The sequence below is a fragment of the Lissotriton helveticus genome, chromosome 11 (assembly GCF_964261635.1).
Source record: "Lissotriton helveticus chromosome 11, aLisHel1.1, whole genome shotgun sequence".
NCBI classification, from domain to species: Eukaryota; Metazoa; Chordata; class Amphibia; order Caudata; family Salamandridae; genus Lissotriton; species Lissotriton helveticus.
In genome coordinates this window covers 35113969-35138033 of record NC_136072.1, presented here as the reverse complement: position 1 = coordinate 35138033, position 24065 = coordinate 35113969, and the positions used below count along the sequence as shown (strand labels likewise).

At 44.7% G+C, this 24065-nt stretch overlaps 1 protein-coding gene across 1 annotated transcript in view; it reads left to right on the top strand.

The window, feature by feature from the left end:
• Positions 1-24065, top strand: part of LOC144792151 (uncharacterized) — a 426357-nt gene that overhangs the window by 131002 nt on the left and 271290 nt on the right. The window contains exons 3-4 of the mRNA XM_078667032.1: positions 13493-13579; positions 20216-20311. Of these exons, the coding sequence (XP_078523158.1) occupies positions 13493-13579; positions 20216-20311 (183 nt within the window). The remainder of the gene's footprint in view (positions 1-13492; positions 13580-20215; positions 20312-24065) is intronic.

Here is a 24065-nt window from a genome sequence, read left to right as displayed (position 1 = left end):
TCAACCTGGAAGCCAGCCAGGAGGAAATGAAATGCTAGTATGTTCAGAATGCCACTCTGATCAAGTTTCAGCCTGGACAGAAGGTTTGGGTCATGGCCCCAGTGAAGCCTTGTGCCCTCCAGGATAAGTGGACCGGACCATTTGAGGTGGTGGAGCGCAAGAGCAACATCACCTACCTGGTAGACTTGTAGTCTCCCAGGAACCCTTTGCGGGTCCTTCGTGTGAACCGCCTGAAGCCCCACTTGGAGAGATCTAAAGTGGACACGATCCTAGCAACAGATGCAGGGATGAAAGAGGAGACTGAGTCTCTTCCTGACCTCCTGTCTGCAAAGGAGCAAGATGGGTCAGGGGCCAGTGTGAATCTCTCTCCCGCCCTGACCCCTGAACAGCAGAATGACTGTCGCTAACTGTTGGTACAGTTTTCTGATCTCAGTGGTACCTTCATGATGTCCTCCAGTAAAACATACCGAGTGCCTGACAGGGTCAGAGCTTGCATCAATGAAGAGGTTTCCAAGATGTTAGCGCTAGGGGTAATTGAGCCCTCAAACACCCCTTGGGCCAGCCCAGTGGTCTTGCTCCCGAAAGCTGCCGCACCCGGTGCCACGGCAGAACTCCCGTTCTGTGTGGACTACCGAGGGTTCAATTAAGTCACCAGGACTGATGTGCACCCCATCTTGCAGGCCATCAAATTTCACACTCCTAGGGGACTCAACATCCATTTTAAATGACACTACGGACCGGAGCACCCTAGAAATGTCCGCCAGTCTTTCTGCACTGCAGTTTAAACAACTAGTGCAAAAACCCACTCATTCCAAAGGCCATCTTCTTGACCCCATCTTTAGCAATTGTGCAGATCTCCTAGTGGGAAATCCGTCCCCTCTCACTGGGACATATCACTTTCTCGTTCCCCTCTCCTGGGTTCCCCACTCACCCAACCCCCACCACCCTGAGGAAACGAGACTGGTCAAAACAATCCCAAGCTGAATGGGCAGCAAGGCTCGATATCTCTAGACCACCCAACAATTCCGACCCCACACTAGCTAACAAAAACTTTAATAAATGGATTTTGTACTCTCTGGACTCTGTACTTCCCTTAAAATACCCTGAACCCAAAAGCAGCACCAAGACCGCCCCATGGTATTCCTCTGGCCTACAGGATAAGAAACGCCTCTGCAAAAAACTGGAGTGGAAGTGGCGATTGGACTATTCTCCCGCCGGTAAAATTGCATATAGAACAGCGATACAAACTTATAAAAATGAAATCCGAACCTCACAGGCAATTCTTTTTAAAAATAAGATTAATGCAGCCGCCTCCAGACCTAAGGAAATATATCAAATCGCGAAGACCCTCCTTAAACTCCCAGAAAAACCTCAAGACCCCCTTAATGCACAAACCTGTTGCAATAACCTTGCGGAGTATTTATTCCCAAAAATACAAACCATCTACACCTCCTTCCCCCTGATTCAGGTCCCCTCCCCGGCCACCAATCCACAGACACTAGGGCCTCAGCTGGCAGCAACACTTGGCAATCTCCCACCTCTTGACTCCACCATGCTGCAATCCATTATGACCCAGGTAAAATCCGGCTCTACCAATGACCCGGCACCCCGCATACTTCACAGGCAATCACCAGGCACACCCTACCAACCATTCTTGACCTGATTAACTCCTCTTTATCTACTGGGATCATCCTGCCCCCCCTGGAAGCAGACCGACCTGTTATGAATAAAGCATAGCAGTCTATTGAAACATATATTACTAATTTTATTAAAGCAAGTTTTCAAGGGTTTTGTTTGTATTATTCAAACAAAATTTCTTGTGCATATTCACGAATATATACAAAATGTACAAATAGATACAAACTTTTACAATTATGTACAAAACAGTCCTATAATTCACTCACACTGATACTTACACACCTCATGCATACAACTTATATCCCTAAAACAAAAACAAAAACCAACTACCACTGAGGTATGGGTCCGTGTCAATTTTCCATTAAATCATATGATACAATGTACATTTATTATTTGTAACCCAAAACAAATTGTTTCATATTTTTGGCTCAGTACTTTCAATTTTAAACTTGACAGCGGACCTATAAGGTCGACGCGTTTCGAACCCCCTAATAGCGGGGTTCTCCTCAGGACCAAGGTGATTTCTACAAAACAAAACGAATAAACTAAGTTAACTGGTAAGTGCAAACAATCTGCATTTCAAGAACAGCCACCAACCGGCTTAACACCGCCTACCTTAATTCTCCTGTTAATGGAGCCACAGTCAGGTCTGAACAAGTCTACACATAAAGACAAAAATACAAAAAGAGAATGACATAGAAGACAATCTATGGTCAGATGACTTACATTTGATGTTTTGATTTAATCGGTAAGGTGGCTCACCTGCACTCTCTTGAGAGTTGGCCTTAATAACCTAAATAAAAAAGGATGCAATCAGTAGTGCCTTGTTTGGTTGTAACTACGAGTTTTTAGCTGAGGAGGCTCCTAACTAGTAATGGCATACCCGGTTTTGGCGTGACGATTGTTAGCCCGGGATTCAGCATGGCGTTGCTTAACGGTAATGCGTTCTCCTGCTGGCAGGTTCTACAAATGAACTGCACAAAAATGCCGAATTTAGAAACTGAGTCTACGCCATGCTTTTTCGATGTAGGAAATAATTGCGCGTTTACGATGGGAAAAACCGACTCACTTGTGCTGCCGAGCGTCTGCTGCATGAATGGAGCCAGCGCGTCCTCAGTCCGACACCAAGTTTACTTCCTGATCCTGATAGCTTGGTTTCTTAAAGGGCCCGCACCTCTTTGTGACAGACACCAAGCTTGCTTCCTCGATACTGGTCACGTGGTTTCTTCAAGTACCCGCACCGCTTGGTGCCGTGCAGCCTAAACATGGGTGGCAATATCTAATCTACATTCTGAGTTGACCTGATTGTGTAGTTGGTGTAAAAATATGACGAAGGCATAAATGCGCTCCTGCTCAGGGTAAAGCATTGTGGGCAATATAAAGCATGTATTCGATTGCGTTGATGTAGCCCCAACTGTATTTTTTGCGTAAGGGTTGGTGTATTCATTCAAAATGTATCTGATGGTATTGTTTCAACTGTGGACCAAAGCGAAGGCATAGAAAAGCACAGTTCCATGCTGGAGGCATTATGGTAATTGTAGTCTCCTACAACCTGTTCTCGATTGCCTTTATGCAACCATAGCCGTATTTTAATTCAGGACAGGTACCCAGAAGGATCTTAACCAGGGGTCCCCCTGTAAATCTCAGCGATTTCGTTAAGTCCTGTTATCGCTGTATTATACTTCATTATTAGGAATGCCTCTCGTTGCGCTAATTTCAAATCCATATCACCTCCACGTGGATCATATTCAATTTTGGAGATGATCGTCCAGCGTAAGTCGCATTCTTTGTGTTCGTGTGTGGACCAAGGATGAACTAAAGGTGCATTCTGTACTTGTTTTCTAATCCTTGACTTGTGCTGTGTAATTCTCTGTCTTGCCTCCTGTGTCGTTTTTCCAATATAAAGTTTAGGGCATGGGCACCAGATGCCATAAACTATATTTTTTGTTTGGCAATTGGTAAAAGTTGTATGTTTCCAATAGATTCTTTCAAAACAGAAGACAGTGCCTTCTTCCGTTGAGTCACAGCAGGTGCAATTCCCGCATTTGTGATGTCCAGTTATTGGAGGTAACCCCATCATGCTTCTTAGTGACGGTTTTGGATCTTTTGGCAGGGCTGCCCTTACAATGTGATTAGCTACACTCTTTTCTTTTTTGTAAGCAAAAAGAGGAGGATCCGATAATTCGCAATGGAGATCCTTCACCAAGTGCCAATTTTGTAATACCAGTTTACGTAATTGATGTGTGTTAGAACCAAAGGTTGTGACGCAAACAATTCTTTTCAACTCATTTTGTGTTTTCTTTTGGAGCAGTGTCTCTCTGGGAACCCACCAAGCCCTTTTTAAATAATGTTTTAAAAGTTTTTTAGGGTAACCCCTATCTAGCAAACGTTCCTTCAGGCTGTTGGCATGTTTGAAGTATTCCTCCTTATTGGAACAATTCCGCCGAATTCTTAAAAATTGGCCGAAGGGAAGATTTCGCTTAAGGCTCCTGGGGTGGTGACTGGTAAAATGTAATGCCTTATTTCTATCAGTGGGTTTGCGAAATAAGGTTGTACCCAGTGTGCCCTCTGTAGAATATACTTGAACATCCAGGAATGTAATGCTTTGGTTTGATGTATGACTGAATTTTATGTCTTCTGTCCTCATATTGAGCCATGTCAGAAATTCAGTCAGCCTATCGTGTGATCCAGACCAAATAAAGAAGACGTCATCTATATAGCGCATATATGATGTGATGTATACAGCAAAAGGGTTATTGTTATATATAAATTTGTCTTCATATAAGCCCATAAACAGGACAGCCAGCTCCGGCGCAAAGGGGCAGCCCATTGCTACCCCTTTGATTTGAAAGTAAAAGTCTGTGTCGAATTGGAAATAGTTATTTTGCTAGTTTCAGTATAAAGTTGGTTGGCACTCTACTAGGTTGCCCCTGTTTGTCCAAAAAGAATTCCAAAGTTTCTAGCGCTTGTTCTTGGGGGATTTGTGTATACAATGATACGACGTCCATTGTAACCATCAGTTGGTTAGCTTCATCGAATTTGATTGAAGTTATTCGATTAATGAATGCCGTAGTGTCTTTGAGATGAGCAGGAACTTGATCTATCATAGGTTTCAGAAAATTGTTAATATATTTAGATGTAGGCTCTGTAAGAGATTGACAACCTGAAATTATTGGGCGGCCGGGTGGGATCTTTGGATCCTTATGAATCTTGCACCCCCTTTGTCCGCTTGCTTTATTATTAGGGATTTATCACTTTTCAATGAAAATATCGCATCCTTTTCACTTTTAAGAAGATTAAATTTAACAAATTGCTTCTTCTTTTCAAGGGCATTTATCCCAGATAATATTGCTCTCTCAAAGGTAATAACTTGCTTTGGAGTTTTATTAGTTGGTGGACAAAAGGTGGATTTTATGCGAAGGCCTGTAGCTTCCGTATTCTCAATTGAAGGAGTGTCTTTAAAGAAAGTCTTCAAACGTATTTTTCTGCAAAATTCACTTGCTTCCAATTTCATTTTAACAAAGTCCGTTGCTCGAACTGGCCCAAAGGAAAGTCCCTTTTCAAGTACTGTTATTTCGGGGATTGATAAAACTCGGTCTGATAGATTGAATAAGGGCAACGCTGTTAACTCCTGTAATATTGGCGTCGGGTCCTCATCTCCCATGGTTGGTAACTTGTCCGATTCATTTTGAGTTTTTGCAGTAGAACTTAAGGTAGCTGATCCGAAAACAGGCGGTTGCCGAATTAAATTTTGAATGTGTTCTTCACTATACGCAAAAGTGTCTCTCTCAGACATAATATCTAGGAAGTTAACTTTATAGACAAAGACAATAGACAAAAAGACAAAATGACTGTTTAACAATATGCACTTTGACAAAAAAGACAACACTTATTCACAAAAAAAAACAAAAAACTCTCGGTGTGGAAGGTGTTATTTGGTCTGGATCACACGATAGGCTGACTGAATTTCTGACATGGCTCAATATGAGGACAGAAGACATAAAATTCAGTCATACTTCATCAAACCAAAGCATTACATTCCTGGATGTTCAAGTATATTCTACAGAGGGCACACTGGGTACAACCTTATTTCGCAAACCCACTGATAGAAATAAGGCATTACATTTTACCAGTCACCACCCCAGCAGCCTTAAGCAAAATCTTCCCTTCGGCCAATTTTTAAGAATTCGGCGGAATTGTTCCAATAAGGAGGAATACTTCAAACATGCCAACAGCCTGAAGGAACGTTTGCTAGATAGGGGTTACCCTAAAAAACTTTTAAAACATTCTTTAAAAAGGGCTTGGTGGGTTCCCAGAGAGACACTGCTCCAAAAGAAAACACGAAATGAGTTGAAAAGAATTGTTTGCGTCACAACCTTTGGTTCTAACACACATCAATTACGTAAACTGGTATTACAAAATTGGCACTTGGTGAAAGATCTCCATTGCGAATTATCGGATCCTCTTCTTTTTGCTTACAAAAAAGAAAAGAGTGTGGCTAATCACATTGTAAGGGCAGCCCTGCCAAAAGATCCAAAACCGTCACTAAGAAGCATGATGGGGTTACCTCCAATAACCGGACATCACAAATGCGGGAATTGCACCTGCTGTGACTCAACGGAAGAAGGCACTGTCTTCTGTTTTGAAAGAATCTATTGGAAACATACAACTTTTATCAATTGCCAAACAAAAAATATAGTTTATGGCATCTGGTGCCCATGCCCTAAACTTTATATTGGAAAAACGACACAGGAGGCAAGACAAAGAATTACACAGCACAAGTCAAGGATTAGAAAACAAGTACAGAATGCACCTTTAGTTCATCATTGGTCCACACACGAACACAAAGAATGCGACTTACGCCGGACGATCATCTCCAAAATTGAATATGATCCACGTGGAGGTGATATGGATTTGAAATTAGCGCAACGAGAGGCATTCCTAATAATGAAGTATAATACAGCGATAACAGGACTTAACGAAATCTCTGAGATTTACAGGGGGACCCCTGGTTAAGATCCTTCTGGGTACCTGTCCTGAATTAAAATACGGCTATGGTTGCATAAAGGCAATCGAGAACAGGTTGTAGGAGACTACAATTACCATACTGCCTCCAGCATGGAACTGTGCTTTTCTATGCCTTCGCTTTGGTCCACAGTTGAAACAATACCATCAGATACATTTTGAATGAATACACCAACCCTTACGCAAAAAATACAGTTGGGGCTACATCAACGCAATCGAATACATGCTTTATATTGCCCACAATGCTTTACCCTGAGCAGGAGCGCATTTATGCCTTCGTCATATTTTTACACCAACTACACAATCAGGTCAACTCAGAATGTAGATTAGATATTGCCACCCATGTTTAGGCTGCACGGCACCAAGCGGTGCGGGTACTTGAAGAAACCACGTGACCAGTATCGAGGAAGCAAGCTTGGTGTCTGTCACAAAGAGGTGCGGGCCCTTTAAGAAACCGAGCTATCAGGATCAGGAAGTAAACTTGGTGTCGGACTGAGGACGCGCTGGCTCCATTCATGCAGCAGACGCTCGGCAGCACAAGTGAGTCGGTTTTTCCCATCGTAAACGCGCAATTATTTCCTACATCGAAAAAGCATGGTGTAGACTCAGTTTCTAAATTCGGCATTTTCGTGCAGTTCATTTGTAGAACCTGCCAGCAGGAGAACGCATTACCGTTAAGCAACGCCATGCTGAATCCCGGGCTAACAATCGTCACGCCAAAACCGGGTAAGCCATTACTAGTTAGGAGCCTCCTCAGCAAAAAACTCGTAGTTACAACCAAACAAGGCACTACTGATTGCATCCTTTTTTATTTAGGTTATTAAGGCCAACTCTCAAGAGAGTGCAGGTGAGCCACCTTACCGATTAAATCAAAACATCAAATGTAAGTCATCTGACCATAGATTGTCTTCTATGTCATTCTCTTTTTGTTTTTTTGTCTTTATGTGTAGACTTTTTCACACCTGACTGTGGCTCCATTAACAGGAGAATTAAGGTAGGCGGTGTTAAGCCGGTTGGTGGCTGTTCTTGAAACGCAGATTGTTTGCACTTACCAGTTAACTTAGTTTATTCGTTTTGTTTTGTAGAAATCACCTTGGTCCTGAGGAGAACCCCGCTATTAGGGGGTTCGAAACGCGTCGACCTTATAGGTCCGCTGTCAAGTTTAAAATTGAAAGTACTGAGCCAAAAATATGAAACAATTTGTTTTGGGTTACAAATAATAAATGTACATTGTATCATATGATTTAATGGAAAATTGACACGGACCCATACCTCAGTGGTATTTGTTTTTTGTTTTTGTTTTAGGGATATAAGTTGTATGCATGAGGTGTGTAAGTATCAGTGTGAGTGAATTATAGGACTGTTTTGTACATAATTGTAAAAGTTTGTATCTATTTGTACATTTTGTATATATTCGTGAATATGCACAATACATTTTGTTTGAATAATACAAACAAAACCCTTGAAAACTTGCTTGAATAAAATTAGTAATATATGTTTCAATATACTGCTATGCTTTATTCATAACAGGTCGGTTTGCTATTACAAACGAAGTTAGTTCAGTACTGGCATTTGTATTGTTGATTTAGTTTAGATTTGACTTAGCCTTGCTGATTAGGAGTCAAGACCCAGTTTTGGCCCCCTGGAAGCAGGCCATGGTCAAAGCCCTCCTTAAAATATCCAATTTAGATCCAGACAACCCAGGGAACTATCAACCAATCTCCTTGCTGCCCTGGCTAAGCAAGACTCTTGAAAAACACGTTAACAACATATTGGCGGAGTTCCTAGAGACTAATCACCTGCTGGACCCCTCCCAGGCGGTATTCCGTCCCATGTATGGGACCGAAACTGCCCTCATCGCAGTAACAGAGGAGGCAAGGAAGATCACGGACCAAAGAGTCTCTGCAGCTAACATCCTCCTCGACCTAAGTGCATATGATACTGTTAACCATAACATCCTACTGCATCGACTGGCCGGCCTAGGAGTCACAAGAAATGCACTGACCTGGTTTGAGTCTTTTTTTATCAGATCGCTCTTTCCAGGTCTTCGAGGGCGAAGTCACTTCCCCTAGCAAGCCTCTTGGCTGCGGAGTGCCACAGGGCTCTTCTCTGAGCCTGATGCTCTTTAATATATATATGAGCCCCCTAGCTGAGATTGTCCGCCCCTTTGGGGTAAATAATGTCACCTATGCGGGAGACACTCAGCTAATGGTGGCTCTCAACCAACCACAAGCCCCGCCCAACCACCTGAGAGACTGCTTAGAAGCAGTGACCTCATGGATGACCTCATCTTGTCTCAAAACGAACGGAGACAAGATAGAGCTGATGCTCCTAGGTAACTCCCCTACTCCTAACATCATTTCTCTCTGGCCTTCTTGCCTGGGACCTGCACCCACACCCAAGGACACAATCAAGAGCCTTTGCATCTGGCTGGACAAGGCCCTCAACCATAACTGCCAAACAACCAAATTCTCAGCCACCTGCTTCGGTCTTCTTAGGCTCATTCGGAAAATTCTTCCTCTATTACCTTTTCACGCAAGGCAGTTCATGATCCAGGGTCTAATTCTGTCACGTCTGGACTTTGGGAATGCCCTCTACCTAGGGTCCCCTCAGGCTACCCTGCGTAAGCTTCAGGTTATCCAAAACTGTGCAGCGCGAACCCTCCTCCAAATCCCCCGCCAACTTCCTGTCAAAACTGGGCTGAAGAATCTCCACTGGCTCCCAGTCAAAGAAAGAATTCAGTTCAAAGGCCTATGCATTGTCCAAAGAGCCTTCTGGAAAACGGGCGCCTGCATCAATCATTTCCTAATCACCCCCTATCTCCCGAACAGACAGATCAGATCTGCCTCTTCCTATTTTGCTGTAGTACCCAGAATAAAGAGTGCCAGATGTGGGGGTCGCTCGTTCTCCTATAACTCGGCGAAACTCTGGAACTCTCTTCCCCTCCATCTGCGATCAGAGCCCAATCTGCTTTCCTTTCGCAAACAGCTAAAACCCCTGCTTTTCAATAAAACACACTAACAGCCAGTCGTTCCTCAAAACGCCTGTTCATAGTGCTAGGATGCCTCAGGGTAGCAACCGCGCTTTACAAATTATCTTTTCATTTCATTTCATTTCATCCCCAGAGCCGATGAGCTCATCGATCGGTTGGGGGCTGCCCGGTGCCTCAGTATGTTTGCCTTAACATCTGGGTACTGGCAGATCACCTTAACTGATGGGGCAAGAGGGAGGTTAGCATTCTCCACACCAGATGCGCACTACAAATTCCAGGTGATGCCCTTTGGGATGAAGAATGCCCCTGCCACCAGATGTTGGTTGGGCTGGAGGATTTCAGTGACGCCTACCTGGACGACACTGCAGTGTTCAGTGCTACTTAGGAGGAACATCTGCACCACCTCTGGGAAGTGTTGAAGGAGCTGTGAAGGGCAGGCCTCACAATCAAGGCCAGCAAGTGCCAGATCGGGCTGGGTTCAGTGGTGTACTTGGGACACCAGGTAGGGAGCAGCCAGGTGGCCCCCTACAGCCACAGGTGAGATCCTTTTTAGGACTCACGGGGTATTACAGGATATTTGTCAAGGGGTACAGCACCATTGTTGCCCCCTTGTCAGAGCTGACTTCCAGAAAGCAGCCCAAGGAAGTGAATTTGACTGACATCTGCCAGAAGGCTTTTGATGCCCTGACATCTGCCATGTGCACACCGCCTGTGCTTAAGGCACCCAACGTCTCCCAAGAGCTCATTGTGCAGACAGATGCTTCAGAGCATGGTGTGGGGGATGTGCTCTCACAGCTAAATGAGGATGGCCTAGATGAACCGTAGCCTTTATTAGTAGGAGGTTACTTCCACAGGAACAGAGGTGGAGAGCGATTGAGCGTGAGGCATTTGCTGTGGTCTGGGCGCTGAAGAAGCTGAGACCATACTTGTTTGGGACTCACTTCCTGGTTCAGACAGACCACAGGCCCCTCAGATGGTTGAAGCAAATGAGGGGTGAGAATCCAAAGCTGTTGAGGTGGTCCATTTCCCTACAGGGGATGGACTTTATGGTAGAAGACCGCCCTGGTACAGAACACGCCAATGCTGATGGTCTGTCTAGATTTTTCAGCCATAGTAAAGAGAACTCCCAGGAGGGTGGGTAGATCACCCCACATTTCAGCTGGAGGGGACACGTGTTAGACCTGGCACCATTGGCATGGGTCTCCCTTCCATTCTTTGCCTTTACCTCCTGTGTTTTGCTGTGTGTTGGACTCCATTTTTGCTGGTCTAGATGCTTTGGGCACTTTGCCACTGCTGTTCAGTGCCAAAGTGCAAGTTCTCCCTTTGTAAATTATTGTTATGGATTAGTGATTCCATGATTGGCTTAGTTGATTTACTTGTCAATCCACAGTACAGTGCACTATGTGTGCCTAGAGTCTGTAAATTAAATGCTGCCTGGGGGCTTGCTCAGATGTGAGTCCCTTGCTCATTGCACCATCAGGATTCAAGCAAGCCGGGCCGACGATGCCTGAAATGGCAGAAACCGGTCCCCGGAAGCTTGTTTCCTTCCCAGTACAAGAATTGGCTTGGTAGTTTGGTTTGCCCTGTTCCCATCATGCACTGGGACAGGAACAGACTAATTTGCATATAGCCAAGTTCTGAGCTGGGATGGTGCAGTGAGCTAAAAAACGGTGATGGATCAAGCCCTGATCTTTGGACTGGGTAAGAGTGGTCTGCTTAATTCAGGCACTCTGTTCATCACCACCCCCTTTTCTGAATCAGCCTGGGGGCTTGCAGCACTGATTCTGCCACCCACAGAAGCAGCTTGTAAAATGTGACTCAAGCCTGCCATTGCAGAGCCTGTGTGCAGTCTGGGACTGTCATGCCAACTTGGCAAGTGCACACACTTGCCAGTCCCTAAACCCTCCCTTTTCTACATATTAGTCACCCCTAAGGTAGGCCCAAGGTACCCTGTGGGCAGGATGCATTGCATGAGAAAGGTGGGACATGCACTGATGTGTGTGGCATGTCTTGATAGTGAAATACTGCCAATTTCATTTTTTGCTATTGTAAGGCTATCTGTTCCCATTGGACAAAATGGTGAGTTTGTTTATAACATCTTATAGACATAACTGGCCCAGGGAACAAGATCGAAAAATAAAGTTGAGTATGCTTGAACTCTGAATGTTAAAGTGCATCTTTTAGTGAATTAGATTTTTACATTCTGTGTTTGAAAATACAATTTTTAGAAAGTGGGTATTTTCTTGCCTAACCATCCAGTGTGCCTCTGCTATGTTTGTGTATTGCATGTCTGTCTTTTAGATGACAGGGGCTGGAATGTGGCAGTGGATCCAGATGTCTGATGAGTCAGGGCTGGGCTGAATAGGCCCGGGCTGCATTTAGAGTAGGGGGAGGAGATTTCCCTTTTACCTGAATGGGCCTGATCTGCCTTCAACAATGCTGTCTCCACCACCTGCCAGGAAGTTGCACCAGTGAGGACAGAACTGGTTTTGGCTGGGTACAGACACTCTCTGCCTTCAGAGAACAAAGGACTTTGTGGTATAAATATTGAGGTCCAGAACCCAGAACATCAGATCACTTCCAAGAAATCAAGAGGAACCTTTGCCAAGGAGAAGAGCAGGATAAGCTGAGGAGGAATACTGCCCCGATGCTGTTTGCTGTCTGGGGTTGTCCTGCAGTGGCTGCTTGCTGCCAAGGAAAGGAGAAACATGACTTTGTTGTTTGCTTTGTCACCTGCTTGAAGAAAAGATCTCCAAGGGTTTGAAACTGAGAGTTCCTCCTGTTCTGAAATCCCAGGGACACGAGACTTCAAACTACCAAGGGGGTGAGCAGGGGTTATTTTAGGAGTGTATCCCCCTTACCCTAACTAAAAGCAAGAGTCCCTATTTGGACAAAGGTATCAACTCAACTTCTGCCAGCTAGAGGTCCCCATATCTAACACCCATGTACTACCCATGACAGACTCCCTTGACTCAAAGTGGGACTTCAGGGGGAGAGGTCTATTGGGACAGTGAGTGCGCCTCCTGACAATCTATTTGTCTCTGCACCTGCATCCATAATAAGGTGCAGGTGCAGAGGCAAAGTATTTCCCACATTTTCATGTGGCCGTGACCCCTTTTAGGTAGAACTGCATGCTCATCAGCACTCTCTGTATTACAGAAAGTGCAGTGAACGCATCTGCGGCCACTCTGCTAACTCTAGAGTGCCCCAGGGATGCAGAAATTGGACTCACACTCCTACTACGTCCCCAGGGCACTTTTATGTAATATCACATCAGTTAGCCCAAAACTGTATTGCAGACCATCACCTGGATCACCAAACATTTATGACTGACACTATTTCATGCCCTTGGTGGTAAGTTATGGGACTGCTTGCTCTAAACACCTTTTACCACTGCATTATGAAAACAAGATTCAGCTGGTGGTATTGTGAAACAAAAATGCTTTAGCATATTTGTTATGTGTCTTTTTTGTGGTGCTGATATAATCTGTTATTTTTGTGCTGTTTTATGTTTTAGTTGTGCTTTTATGTTATTTGGTGTATGTAATTGTGTTATATTCTTTTGTTAACTTTAGATATGAGAATAAGCGCGGCAACATTTTCAACCAAAAGCAGAAGCTGCATGTAGAGTGACAGTGAAGTGGCATGTAAAGTGCTGTAGTGAAAAGAGGCTGTCCATCTCTGAGAGGTGTCAAACTAGCACTGTTAAGCTTTTCAAATATTTAAGACACAAATCAGTCTAAAACTGTTGCAGAGGCTGTGATTTACCTTAGTGCTTAGTTTATGTGATACAACCACTAATGTGCACATACAAACCTATTTTCTTTCTTTTATTAGGTCAATGTACTGTGTATCTAACCAACATAGTGACAGATACACAGCTTGAAGGGAATTCAGAGTGTTTTTTGACGACCCTGGAAGCAAGTAAGTTTAATTAATGACTTGCGGCTCTACTTCGGGTTTGGTAACTGAAACAGTGGATGCAGGTTTTGCGCCCAAGAACTTTATCAATTCCTGTTAGATGATGAAGTACCTAAAACTGTTGTGGGACTTCTCTGAGCTCATTGGACATTACAAGACCAGAGCTGAGGTTCTACTGAGAGGTGAGATGGCCTAAAAGTAAAAAAGCTTGTAACAGACTCCTAGATCCAGCACTAGGTTTTACCAAAAGGCATACTGTCCGCCACTTGGTAAATGACACTGTAATATCAGTAGAGGGGCCAAATCTGAAAGCTCAATGTTGCCTGCAGAAGAGAATAGACACGTCCATGATAACTTTATAGCCATTGCTCAAGCAATATAGGATGGTCACTAACAGGGAACTGTGTGCACACAAGGATAGTGTTTTGCCCTCTCTTCTTTGGTAAGACACAGTGGAACCTCACCTAGGCACTTGAACAGAATGTAGAAAGACTAAGAAATCATAAGAGGTGGTATCCCCTTGCCTACCTACCTGCTTACCTTAATAATGTATTTCCAATGAAAATACACATCTATCTATCCATCTATCTATCTATCCGTCTGTCTGTCTAGAGACCGCCATCTCCCAGTAAAGTGCACGGTGAAAGGGATGAAAGCCTCTTGGTAATTCTTGGTCTCTCAGCAGCTTTCAAAACCCGTAAAAGAGCGGAATTCTCACTGTAATCTCTCCTTGCAAAAGCACCATTACCCTTGTTTCCCCTAAAGGTGATAGATCTTTTCCACCGTGAATGACCAAATAGGACTCCACACTTTCAAAAAGTTTCCCTTCCTGATGGAAATAACGTCTCATGCACAGCACCCTCGTAACAGCAGACAAACTTACTTAGTGTATGCCAAACTGAGACCCACCTGTAGGTGTATCCCAGGATTTTAGACCACGACAGACCAATTTTCAATTTTCAACATAAGAACAACCTTAGTCTACACAAAAACCTTATACATTTCACTACATGTTTAACAATATTTCACAACCCTATTGATACTCACACCCCCCCAGCAACCGCCTTCTCGCGGATGTACGTCATTACGACGTACACTTTTACAACGCGTTCCATTACAACGTGGTTGTAACAACGCAAGTCTTTACAACGACTTGCTTTTGGGGGGGCGCAAATTAAAAAAATTTTATTTACTATTCCAACACCAGTCCCCGTGGATAGTAGGGAAAGTGTTGGGATAGTAAATTAAATGATTTACTATCCTTGAGCGCCCCCCCAGCGCAATTCGTTGTAACAACTTTAGTTGTTATGACCGCGTCGTAATGGAACGGCGTTGTGATAGTTTTGTTGTAAACGTTGCATACCCATCTCGCATTACCTTCCAGTACCGCGTTACCAGTCTTCAAGTTCTAGGCATTGGAATCAGGACTTTTTAAGGATTTTGACATTTATTCTAACTTGGGCAAATATTTTGTGGCTCCATTCAGGACACTAACTCTGCTCCTTTTGGTGAAGGTGTATAACCCTAAATCTGCTACCAACTGATAGAGCAGAAGTCTCATGGTTATCTATACTTGCAAATGCACCATTATCCTTGTTCACGCTCAAGGGGATAGATCTTTTCCACGTGAATGCCGAAATAGGACTCCTACATAAACATGATCATATCAAATGCAAATAAATATTTTAGTCAATAATGAGAGTTGTGAGTAGGTAGATGCAATATAATTAAAATTACTATTTTTCCTAAGTTTTTATATCTGTTCCGAGCAATCCCTTTTCACGTCCCCAATTCTTTCTTTAAAAGACTGAAAGGTGCAATTAATAGCTTTATATGGGGATATAAACAAGCATGTTGTGTGATAAGTTCTCTTAAAATAACATTTAAGCAGGGTGGACTTCAGCTTCCCGACTTTTAATTATACTTCTGGGCGGCATTTACTGGGCGCTTGCAAAGCTTACTAACTGACAAGAAACCGTACTTTGGTCTATTTCTCGCACAAGGCACGGACAGCAGTATGTTTCTTTACAGGATCACGGATCCTAATTACTACAAGAGATTCCGATTTAAGACCGTCCGGGACATGGTACATATATGGCATGAAATTCTGGATCATTGTCCACTCTCCCCTGAGGATCTCACCCAACACATTTATTTCCAGCTTTGGAATAATCCACCTCTTCCAAATATATTTCATGACTATACTGCCTGTCGGTGGTCAAACTATGGCTTTGAAAGACTTGGCCAGCTTTATGATTCTGATGGCTTTCGTACTTTTGCATCCTTACAATCTGCCCACGATCTTCCACAAATTTTTTAAATACCTACAAATTCTGGATTACTTTTTTAAACGGCAATCCATGCAATCACCACACTCCCATGAATTACTTACATGTTTACTAAATTTTACACTGAAATCAGGAATTAGTATAATATACTTACAACTTATCCCAACACCCCCGTTGTATTGGGACCAGATTCTTGATGAGATTGATAAGCACTTGAACACAAAAATACTACGTTTTAAAGGCATATGTGCTCCTAGGCCTAGCTGGTTGGTTTACATTTCCCCTTACGTCACGCAATGGTAGGGAGATGGAAATTGACCTGGGTGTGGCTCTGCAGAATATATTGTCTCTCTGGGGTACAGACAGGACTTGCACGCTTCAAGGGGGGCTGCACAGGTTGTGGTATGTGCTGGATATGGAACACGTCTCCCTTTCACTTTGAGGAGACGGGGATTCTTTGGCCGCTCTGTGGCACCCTTTTATAGCTCTGCTCATCTCCGATTTTTGAGAGCTCACCTGCCCCAAAGACTTGCACCTGTTGCGACTCCCCGTGCTGTTGCAGGACCCAACCCAACCCACAGCAACATGAGGCACACCGCAACATTACTGATCATTCTCTCTTGCGGCTCTCGGGACAGCGGAGTGGAGGTGCCTGAAACTAGGGGTGGGCGGACATCTTCGTTCCTCCCACGGAATGTGTGGAGAGTTGCCCTTCTGCCCTTGCGCAAAGAAAGCGGACATTTGCGGCAAATCTCCGCTCAATCGGGGCGGATCGGAAGTTGGCCGCCCGCCCGACTCCCGCCCGCCTACCGGCCGCCCGCCCACCTTATTAAATTATATATAAAAGCCTAAAATTAAACTTAAATAAAACTTACCTTACTGTGGCCGCATTCTTGCCCATCGCAGCTTCATCTGCAAACTGCGCATGCTTGGGAGCCTGCCCATGTACAGTCCTCGCCAGGACTGTGCATGCGCAGGCTCCCGCAGTTGGTTCAATCTCCGTGCCTCTCCGCGATAGTCCCTTACGCAGCTTCCGCCCACCCCTACTCGAAACAGGATGGGAGTAGGGGAGGAGCGACTGAGGTGAGGACTTGTGATGGTGTTTTTCTTTTCTCTTCATACCATGCCATATCACCCTGCATACTCACTTGGCTCACAGCAAAGGGCATTGTATTCGGTCTTCATTAATAAACAGATTTTCACCGAAAGTATCACTCTTTGGAATATGTTCAACATCAGAACCATATCTTTACATTTCTTTACACATAATTGAATTATGTTGTACACATCGTTTATCTTTTTTTGAATAAAGTATTGTGTTTTTAATGCTTGTTTCAGCATGAAATGCCTTCTTCAGGAATGCCACATTTTAAAGACCCCAGAATGTTTCCAGCCATTTATAGCAACTGTGTGTATGCATGACAGAAATGTTTGCATGGAGTGTGTATGGTTAGGGATGAGAGACGTTATGTTATTTTATTAAATTCCAATATTGTTTTCATTAAAAACTGTGTTGAAGACAGGTAGGATCTAACGACTTACAACAGAAAGATGATATATAGATAGATAGATAGATATAGATAGATAGATAGATGTTGTACAGAACAATAAAGAATAGAAATGAAAATCAAAATCCTCTGAGCTTTACATGTTTATGTGTATTTGTGTGAGATGTTTCAAAGAAAATTTAATTGAAAGGTTGAAGGGGGTTCCACTTTCTATTAATAGTTTTTCCCTGCCCCAGTAAGCCTATTGAACCAGGGGGGGTCTTGCGTTTTTTTCAATACGTGGCATCCATAAATGCCAACTTATGTTGCCATGGGCACTTTCCAATGGATTTGTATGTAGTGTCTTGCTTTTAAAGAAGAACTTCTGAGAGAGAGCAAGACATACAAACAATGCATGGGGCCTAATTAGAAGTTGTATATCCTGCACTACACAGGGGCGTAGCTACCATTGGTGCAGCCGGGAGCCCAGAGGGGAAGGGGCAGGGATGGCTGGTGTTAATTGGCGAAAACGGCATTGCCCTACCACCCTAGGAGACAAAAAAGAGGATGAAAAAGATGACAGGGAAGCTGGAAACAAACTGCATTTGCTGCTCTGTCACACACCAGTTTTAATTAATATAGTTTTGTGGAATGGGAAGGGGTTGAGGAATGTACCTGCCCACGGTACACACAGTGTTCCATCTTAAGAGGGCGGCCACCTTAGTGCTGCCTTTTCAGCACTTACTCACGTTTTATTCCTAGGACACTCTAAAGTGGAGTCACCACGCCCGGGGCCTCAGCCGGGTCATTTCCAGAGCGCGAGGGGTGGGAGTCAGGTATTTATACCGGCCCCAACCCATTGGCCATCCTCTTGGTTTCCCTGCCGGACAGTCACCCTCCCTACATCATACCCTGTGTGATAGCGGGGCAATGTACTGTACATGTTAATATGTTACTTTGTGTTGCAGGCAGAGTTACTGGGCAATCCGGAGGCTGACTGGTACATAGGGGTACCCTCTTCAGGAGCACAATAGGGATGCCCTGTGGAAAACCATGGAGTCTTTATGGCACAACCCTGGATAAAAACGTTGGTGACCCATGAGTCCTTTGGGCAGTTGTAAGCCTGAGCATCCAAGGGATTGCCTTGCAATGCCCCGCCCCTAAAAAGGCCTGAGTAAAGTCATGGGCTGGTGGTCCACAGTATTTAAGGTGGATAATCCCCACATAGGTGGTGGCACCAATTGGGTTGGCCACGGTGCAGTTTGGCTCATCAGGCGGGCAGGGCAGCTTAGGTTAGTCACCACAGCCTCCCTTGGTTCGCCCATAAGTTAACCTACCACGCTGGCGTACTCCATGTATGAAATAAACCTGTGGCGACCTGTTTTCAACAAAATTTGTGTGGCGTGAATATTTATTACATTGTGTACTAGGTACCTACTATACTCCGGGGGGAGAGGGTTGCCGGTGGGAAACATCCTTTACAACGCAGGCATTGCATCACAATGCCTTTACATCGCGGGCATTACAACGAAAGTCGTCACCACGACTTTCACTGGATGCCGCTCTAACCTAATGAATAGTATGACTTGCTATTCCAACACCTTCCCTACTGTACCTAGACTTGAGTTGGAATAGTAAATCATACTATTCCTAAGTCTAGCGCCCTTCAGCGCAAGTCCTTGTAACGACTTGCATTGTAACAAAGGCGATGTAAAATACTGCGTTTTAAATGTATGCGTGGTAACGTCATACATTCCCCTAGAAGCATAAGCCTGGCCAGTGACGACAAGTTGTGTGCTTGGTGGGTTGTGCTTTCTTGGTATAGGTATTCCTATGGGATGGTCTATCCAAAGGCCCGGGACAAAATTGGAACACTTCCATTGAGGGTAGAGAGAGGAGCTCAGCATAGCTTTGCTCGAGGCAAAGCACTGAGGGGCAGATTTACAAGCCCCTTGCGCCTCTTTTATGCTGCAGTTGCACCACTTTTGTGACACAGCGGCGGTGCAAAAGATGCACCATGGTGCGGGGTGTTTACAATGTGACGCATCTGGGAGATGCGTCACGTTGTAAAGCCCTGCGTCAGAAAGAGGCGTTCCGGCGCATGGGGGGCGTTCCGGCACAGAAATGCCTCCTAAAAGTGGCTGAGTGAAATCTACAGGATTTCACTCAGCCACTTTTAAGCCCGTGCTGCATCAAAACCCTGCGCCTGTTTGAAACAGGCATAAGGATTGAGGCAGCATTGGACAGAGAGGGCCCCCCAGAGCATTGTTGGAGCTGCGTCGCACTTGCGACGCAACTCGGGCAATGCGCCGCTTTTACGGCACAGATGCGTTACGCATCTGTGTCGTTTTTTGCCCCATGGTGCATGTAGATGAGGTGCACCTTGGGGCATAAACGGTGGCGGAGCCGCGGCGCACAATAAGTGGCGCATCCCTGCTGATATGCATGGATGCGCCACTTATTGTAAATCTGCCCCCTACTACCTAGGTCAGTGTAGAGACTCCGAGGGGTCGTGTTTTTTACTTTTTTCACAAGTATAAGTTTCGCAGTTGAACCACTTGATTTCAGATACCTTTGTGGGCGCTGCGTCCAAGTCCAGTTCCATACTTCTGGGGCGTTCCTTTTTTATGTGGCCTGTTGGTGCCGACTTCTGCTGACACCAGGGAATACAATGGGATCCCGGCCAGGTGAGTCAACCAGCAGCAGGGATCGGAAAGCAAGTCTGGGCTTATTTGTATTGCTTTAAACTGCTTCCCATAGCAAAAAGAACACTTGATGGGCAGAATGCAGAACAGAGATCTGGGCCTAAATCCAGTAGGCCTTGTGCGCACGCACCTAATCTTGTGTCTTCCTTTTATTTTTAGTACTATGTGAGTTGAACTTGACTATCGACAATCCAAGTTGGAAACCGCCACAGGGACAGTGGTGCATTGTGGTGATCCTGAACAGAACCACTACAGGTAAGGTTCCCAAATGTCTGCGGCTCCGGGTCTGGGTGGGTGAGTGAAGCCGCGCGGAGGCCGACACTGGACCCGCTTCTTTCATAGAAAGCTGAGTCCAAAGAAGGATGAACAGCGCCCCGGGGGGCTGAGTTCCGGCACGTGCGAGGCTTCTGCTGATCTCACGAGAACTTGCCGGATGGGAGCGGCGAGATGATGTAAACCACTCCATTCACGGGGAGTGATGTCAGAGCTGGCCACTCCCAAACTGTACTGTTTTGTTTCCCATTTTCTCTCTGGGATTTTACATGCATCCCACTAGTTTGGCACTTTCTTCTAGCATTTTATGCACAGAGTTTACTTTTAACGTGTGTTGTTTGTATATATTTTAACGATTTGAAAGTTTGGAATTTTAAGTCTGTTTTAGCATGGATACATATTTCACTGAACACTTGTATGTTTTAAGTTTAAAGTTTCAAATACTTTATTTAGACAATCAAGTCCATTAAGGTGCCAATTGATTAAAAGGAAGAATCATTACATAAATGTATCAATATTATGTTTAAAATAAAGAAATTGGCATGTGGTAGCTTCTCTTTCATCGAGATTCATGGGAAGGAGATGGTTTAAGACACATGTTTTGATAAAAAACAGACCTCTTCAGTTAGATATTAAATAGGAAGTTTTGACTCTCTACGGTAGATTACAGCGCCTCTCAAGGTGAGCATAACATGACAGTCAATACACTTTCCATGATGCAGCCATATAATTTAGGCACTTCATTTATAATGCTGTGCTTATATTCTAAATCTACAACAATAAAAACATATGACTCCTATGACAATGTGTCTACTGTCTCTGTGTGTTGTAATGGCAGCTGTGCAGTAGATAAGAGCCTGAGCTATGAGTGAAGCAAACTATTTACAACAGGCTTCATGACTGTATAACTATTGCTCAGGGCGCACGCCCTGAGCACTGAAGCATTTAACCCCTCGGATGCTCATGACGAGCTCAGTTAGGCATGAGGCACGGTGATCATGTCAGCTCGTCATGACACGCGCGGTGCTCACACGCTGGGCTAATTACCCCGATGTGCTGAGCGTTCTGATAAACCGGCGTGGTCATGACGAGCTCAGCTCGTCATCAGCACAGTGCCACCGTGCAGCATGACGAGCCGAGCTCGTCACAAGCACCGAGTGCGCCTCCCGCTCCCCCCAGCGCCGCGGGGGAATTAGACCTGCGGCCAAGGGGTTAATACAGTAATTTGTCTGCTGCATGGAGACATTTTATAAGTTTGGAAACCACCTGTGGCAGAGGATTGTTCAGAAAATATTTGACTGGGATTGTCCATGATCCTTCTTTAATAAGGAGGTGCCGGGGGAATCTTCTACGTTCTTCAAGGGGAGCAGGGCAGATGCAAAGAAAGTGTGATAAGGATCCCTGGAACAAGCCACAGAAGCAGCATGTTGTAGTGTCAGTTAGACACGCTCCTGGAGGTAGAAAATGTAATGATGAAAAGCAGCCCATCCAAAGTTGACGTCCAAAGTTGACGAAGTATCACTTTATGATACAATGAAAAAGGTTCCATGACATATTTTTTAAGCCCTCTTTTGGTATAATTGGAGAGAACTCAGGCAGCATGTTCTCTTCTGTTTAAAGACTGATAGTCTGAGGCAAAAGATTACATTTTAACCTTTCTATTCAAGGCCGCTTTGAACTGTGGATGAAGTCGTTTTAAGTTCTATAAATCTGCAGTGTCTATTAGCTCGAAGGCATCAGAGAGGGCTTTAGCCCAAGCGTGTGATTGACGTGAACAACTGGCGAGTGAGACTTCCAGACAAATGAGATCTTTCAGTGATCCCAATTCTGCTTCACGACCTGAGTGCATGAACTTTAAGTTGCAAGCCTTCTGGATAAGTACCTGGTCACTCAATGCGAATTCCATCCCGATCTGGGATTAGACATATAATATGGCAGTTTAAACAGTGATCTAAATACTGCACTCTGTGATCGGTTCACAAAGATGTCTAATTTCCCTGGGAAAGCCACTGCCCCATATGCAAGCGTTGAAATGAGTTTGGCAGTGACTATTTGCAGCAATGTCTCAAAGGAGCTCCGTTTTGACTTCTGAAGATCGCTCGAAAAGCAAATTGTAATGACGCCAGTTTCGGTTTTAGTGAGTTTAAGTGTAATGAGTGACATCCCTTTTCATCCAGCCAGCACCCCGGATATTTATATTTATTTGAAATAGTCAAACGATGGATCTTAAGGTGCCAATGGCCTAGTTTTGTATTTTTTCAGCCAAAAATCACAATGTTAGTTTTTTCATGGTTAATTGTCATGCTGTTTGAGCAGCAGTGAATATATAGGACCTCCAGCAGTCTTTGAAGCCCAATTGGAGTTTGGCTTAAAAGAACAACATCGTCGGCATAAAGGATTGAGATGATGCAATGAGTCGCTAATTTTGGTGCATGACTGATTGCTAGATTTAATGCAGGTACTAGGCTGCTCATGAACAAATTAAAAGGCGTTGGTGCTAATACGCACCTCTGCTTTATTTATTAATTTATTTATTTATGTAGTTTATAAAGCGCACAGCTACCCCCGAGGGGGTGTCCCGGCGCTAGAACCAGATCCGCGAGGGGAAAAAAGGGGGAAAAGGACGACAGAAGAGGGGATCAGAGTCCGGAGAACAGCCATGTTTTTAATCTGGCACGGAAGATGGATTCGGTCGAACAGAATCTAAGGTCGATTGGGAGGGAGTTCCACAGTTTAGCTGAGATTACGCTGAACCCTCTGCCGCCCATTCTGGCACGTCGAAAGCGAGGAGCGGTCAAGAGGCGTAAGTGGTTAAATCGCAGTGATCTAACAGAGTGGGATATTGATACTCGCTTTTGAAGATAAATAGGACCCAGGCCGTTGATTGCTCGAAAGGCGAGGGTGAGGATCTTGAACTGGACACGGCTTGCAATAGGGAGCCAGTGTAGCTCCTTGCGATAGGCGGCGACTGACAGGCGGTAGGGGATGTTTCCAATCAGTCTAGCCGCCGCATTCTGAATGATCTGGAGCCGGTCTATCAGATATTGAGGGGCGCCGGCGTACAGGCTGTTAGCGTAGTCCATATGCGAGGTGATGAGGGCCTGAGTGACCGTACGGCGGGCGGCCAAGGGGAGGTAGGGAAGTATCTTTTTAATCATGCGCAGCTTCATGAAGCAGGCAGAGGTGACCTTATTGACTTGGGCTTTGCATGAAAGTGAATCGTCGAACTGGTAACCCAGGTTACGTACAGAATGAACTGGGATAGGTGCGGGGTCAAGTGCTGTAGGCCACCATAGGGAAGGGGAAATAGGGTTTTTCTGGTTAAAAAACAGAACCTCTGTTTTATCAGAGTTAAGTCTTAAGTGATTATTAGTCATCCAAACATTGATGTTGTCTAGACATTGGCGGAAGTCGGCAAACGTGGAGTCAGAGTGGTCAGTGAAGGAGAATATTAGCTGAGTATCATCAGCGTATGAGACCACTCTGACTCCACAGGATTCCACCACGGCGGCCAAGGGAGCGAGATAGACGTTAAAAAACAGAGGGCTGAGGGCAGAGCCCTGCGGAACACCGCACAGCAGGGGTTTACCTTCTGATTTAAATGGTCTCAGTATCACCCTCTGACTTCTGTCAGTGAGGAAGGATTTAATCCAGGTAAGAGCGATGCCGCTGATTCCGACCTGCTTGAGACGATCCAGGAGTATTTTGTGGGAGACCGTATCAAAAGCGGCAGATA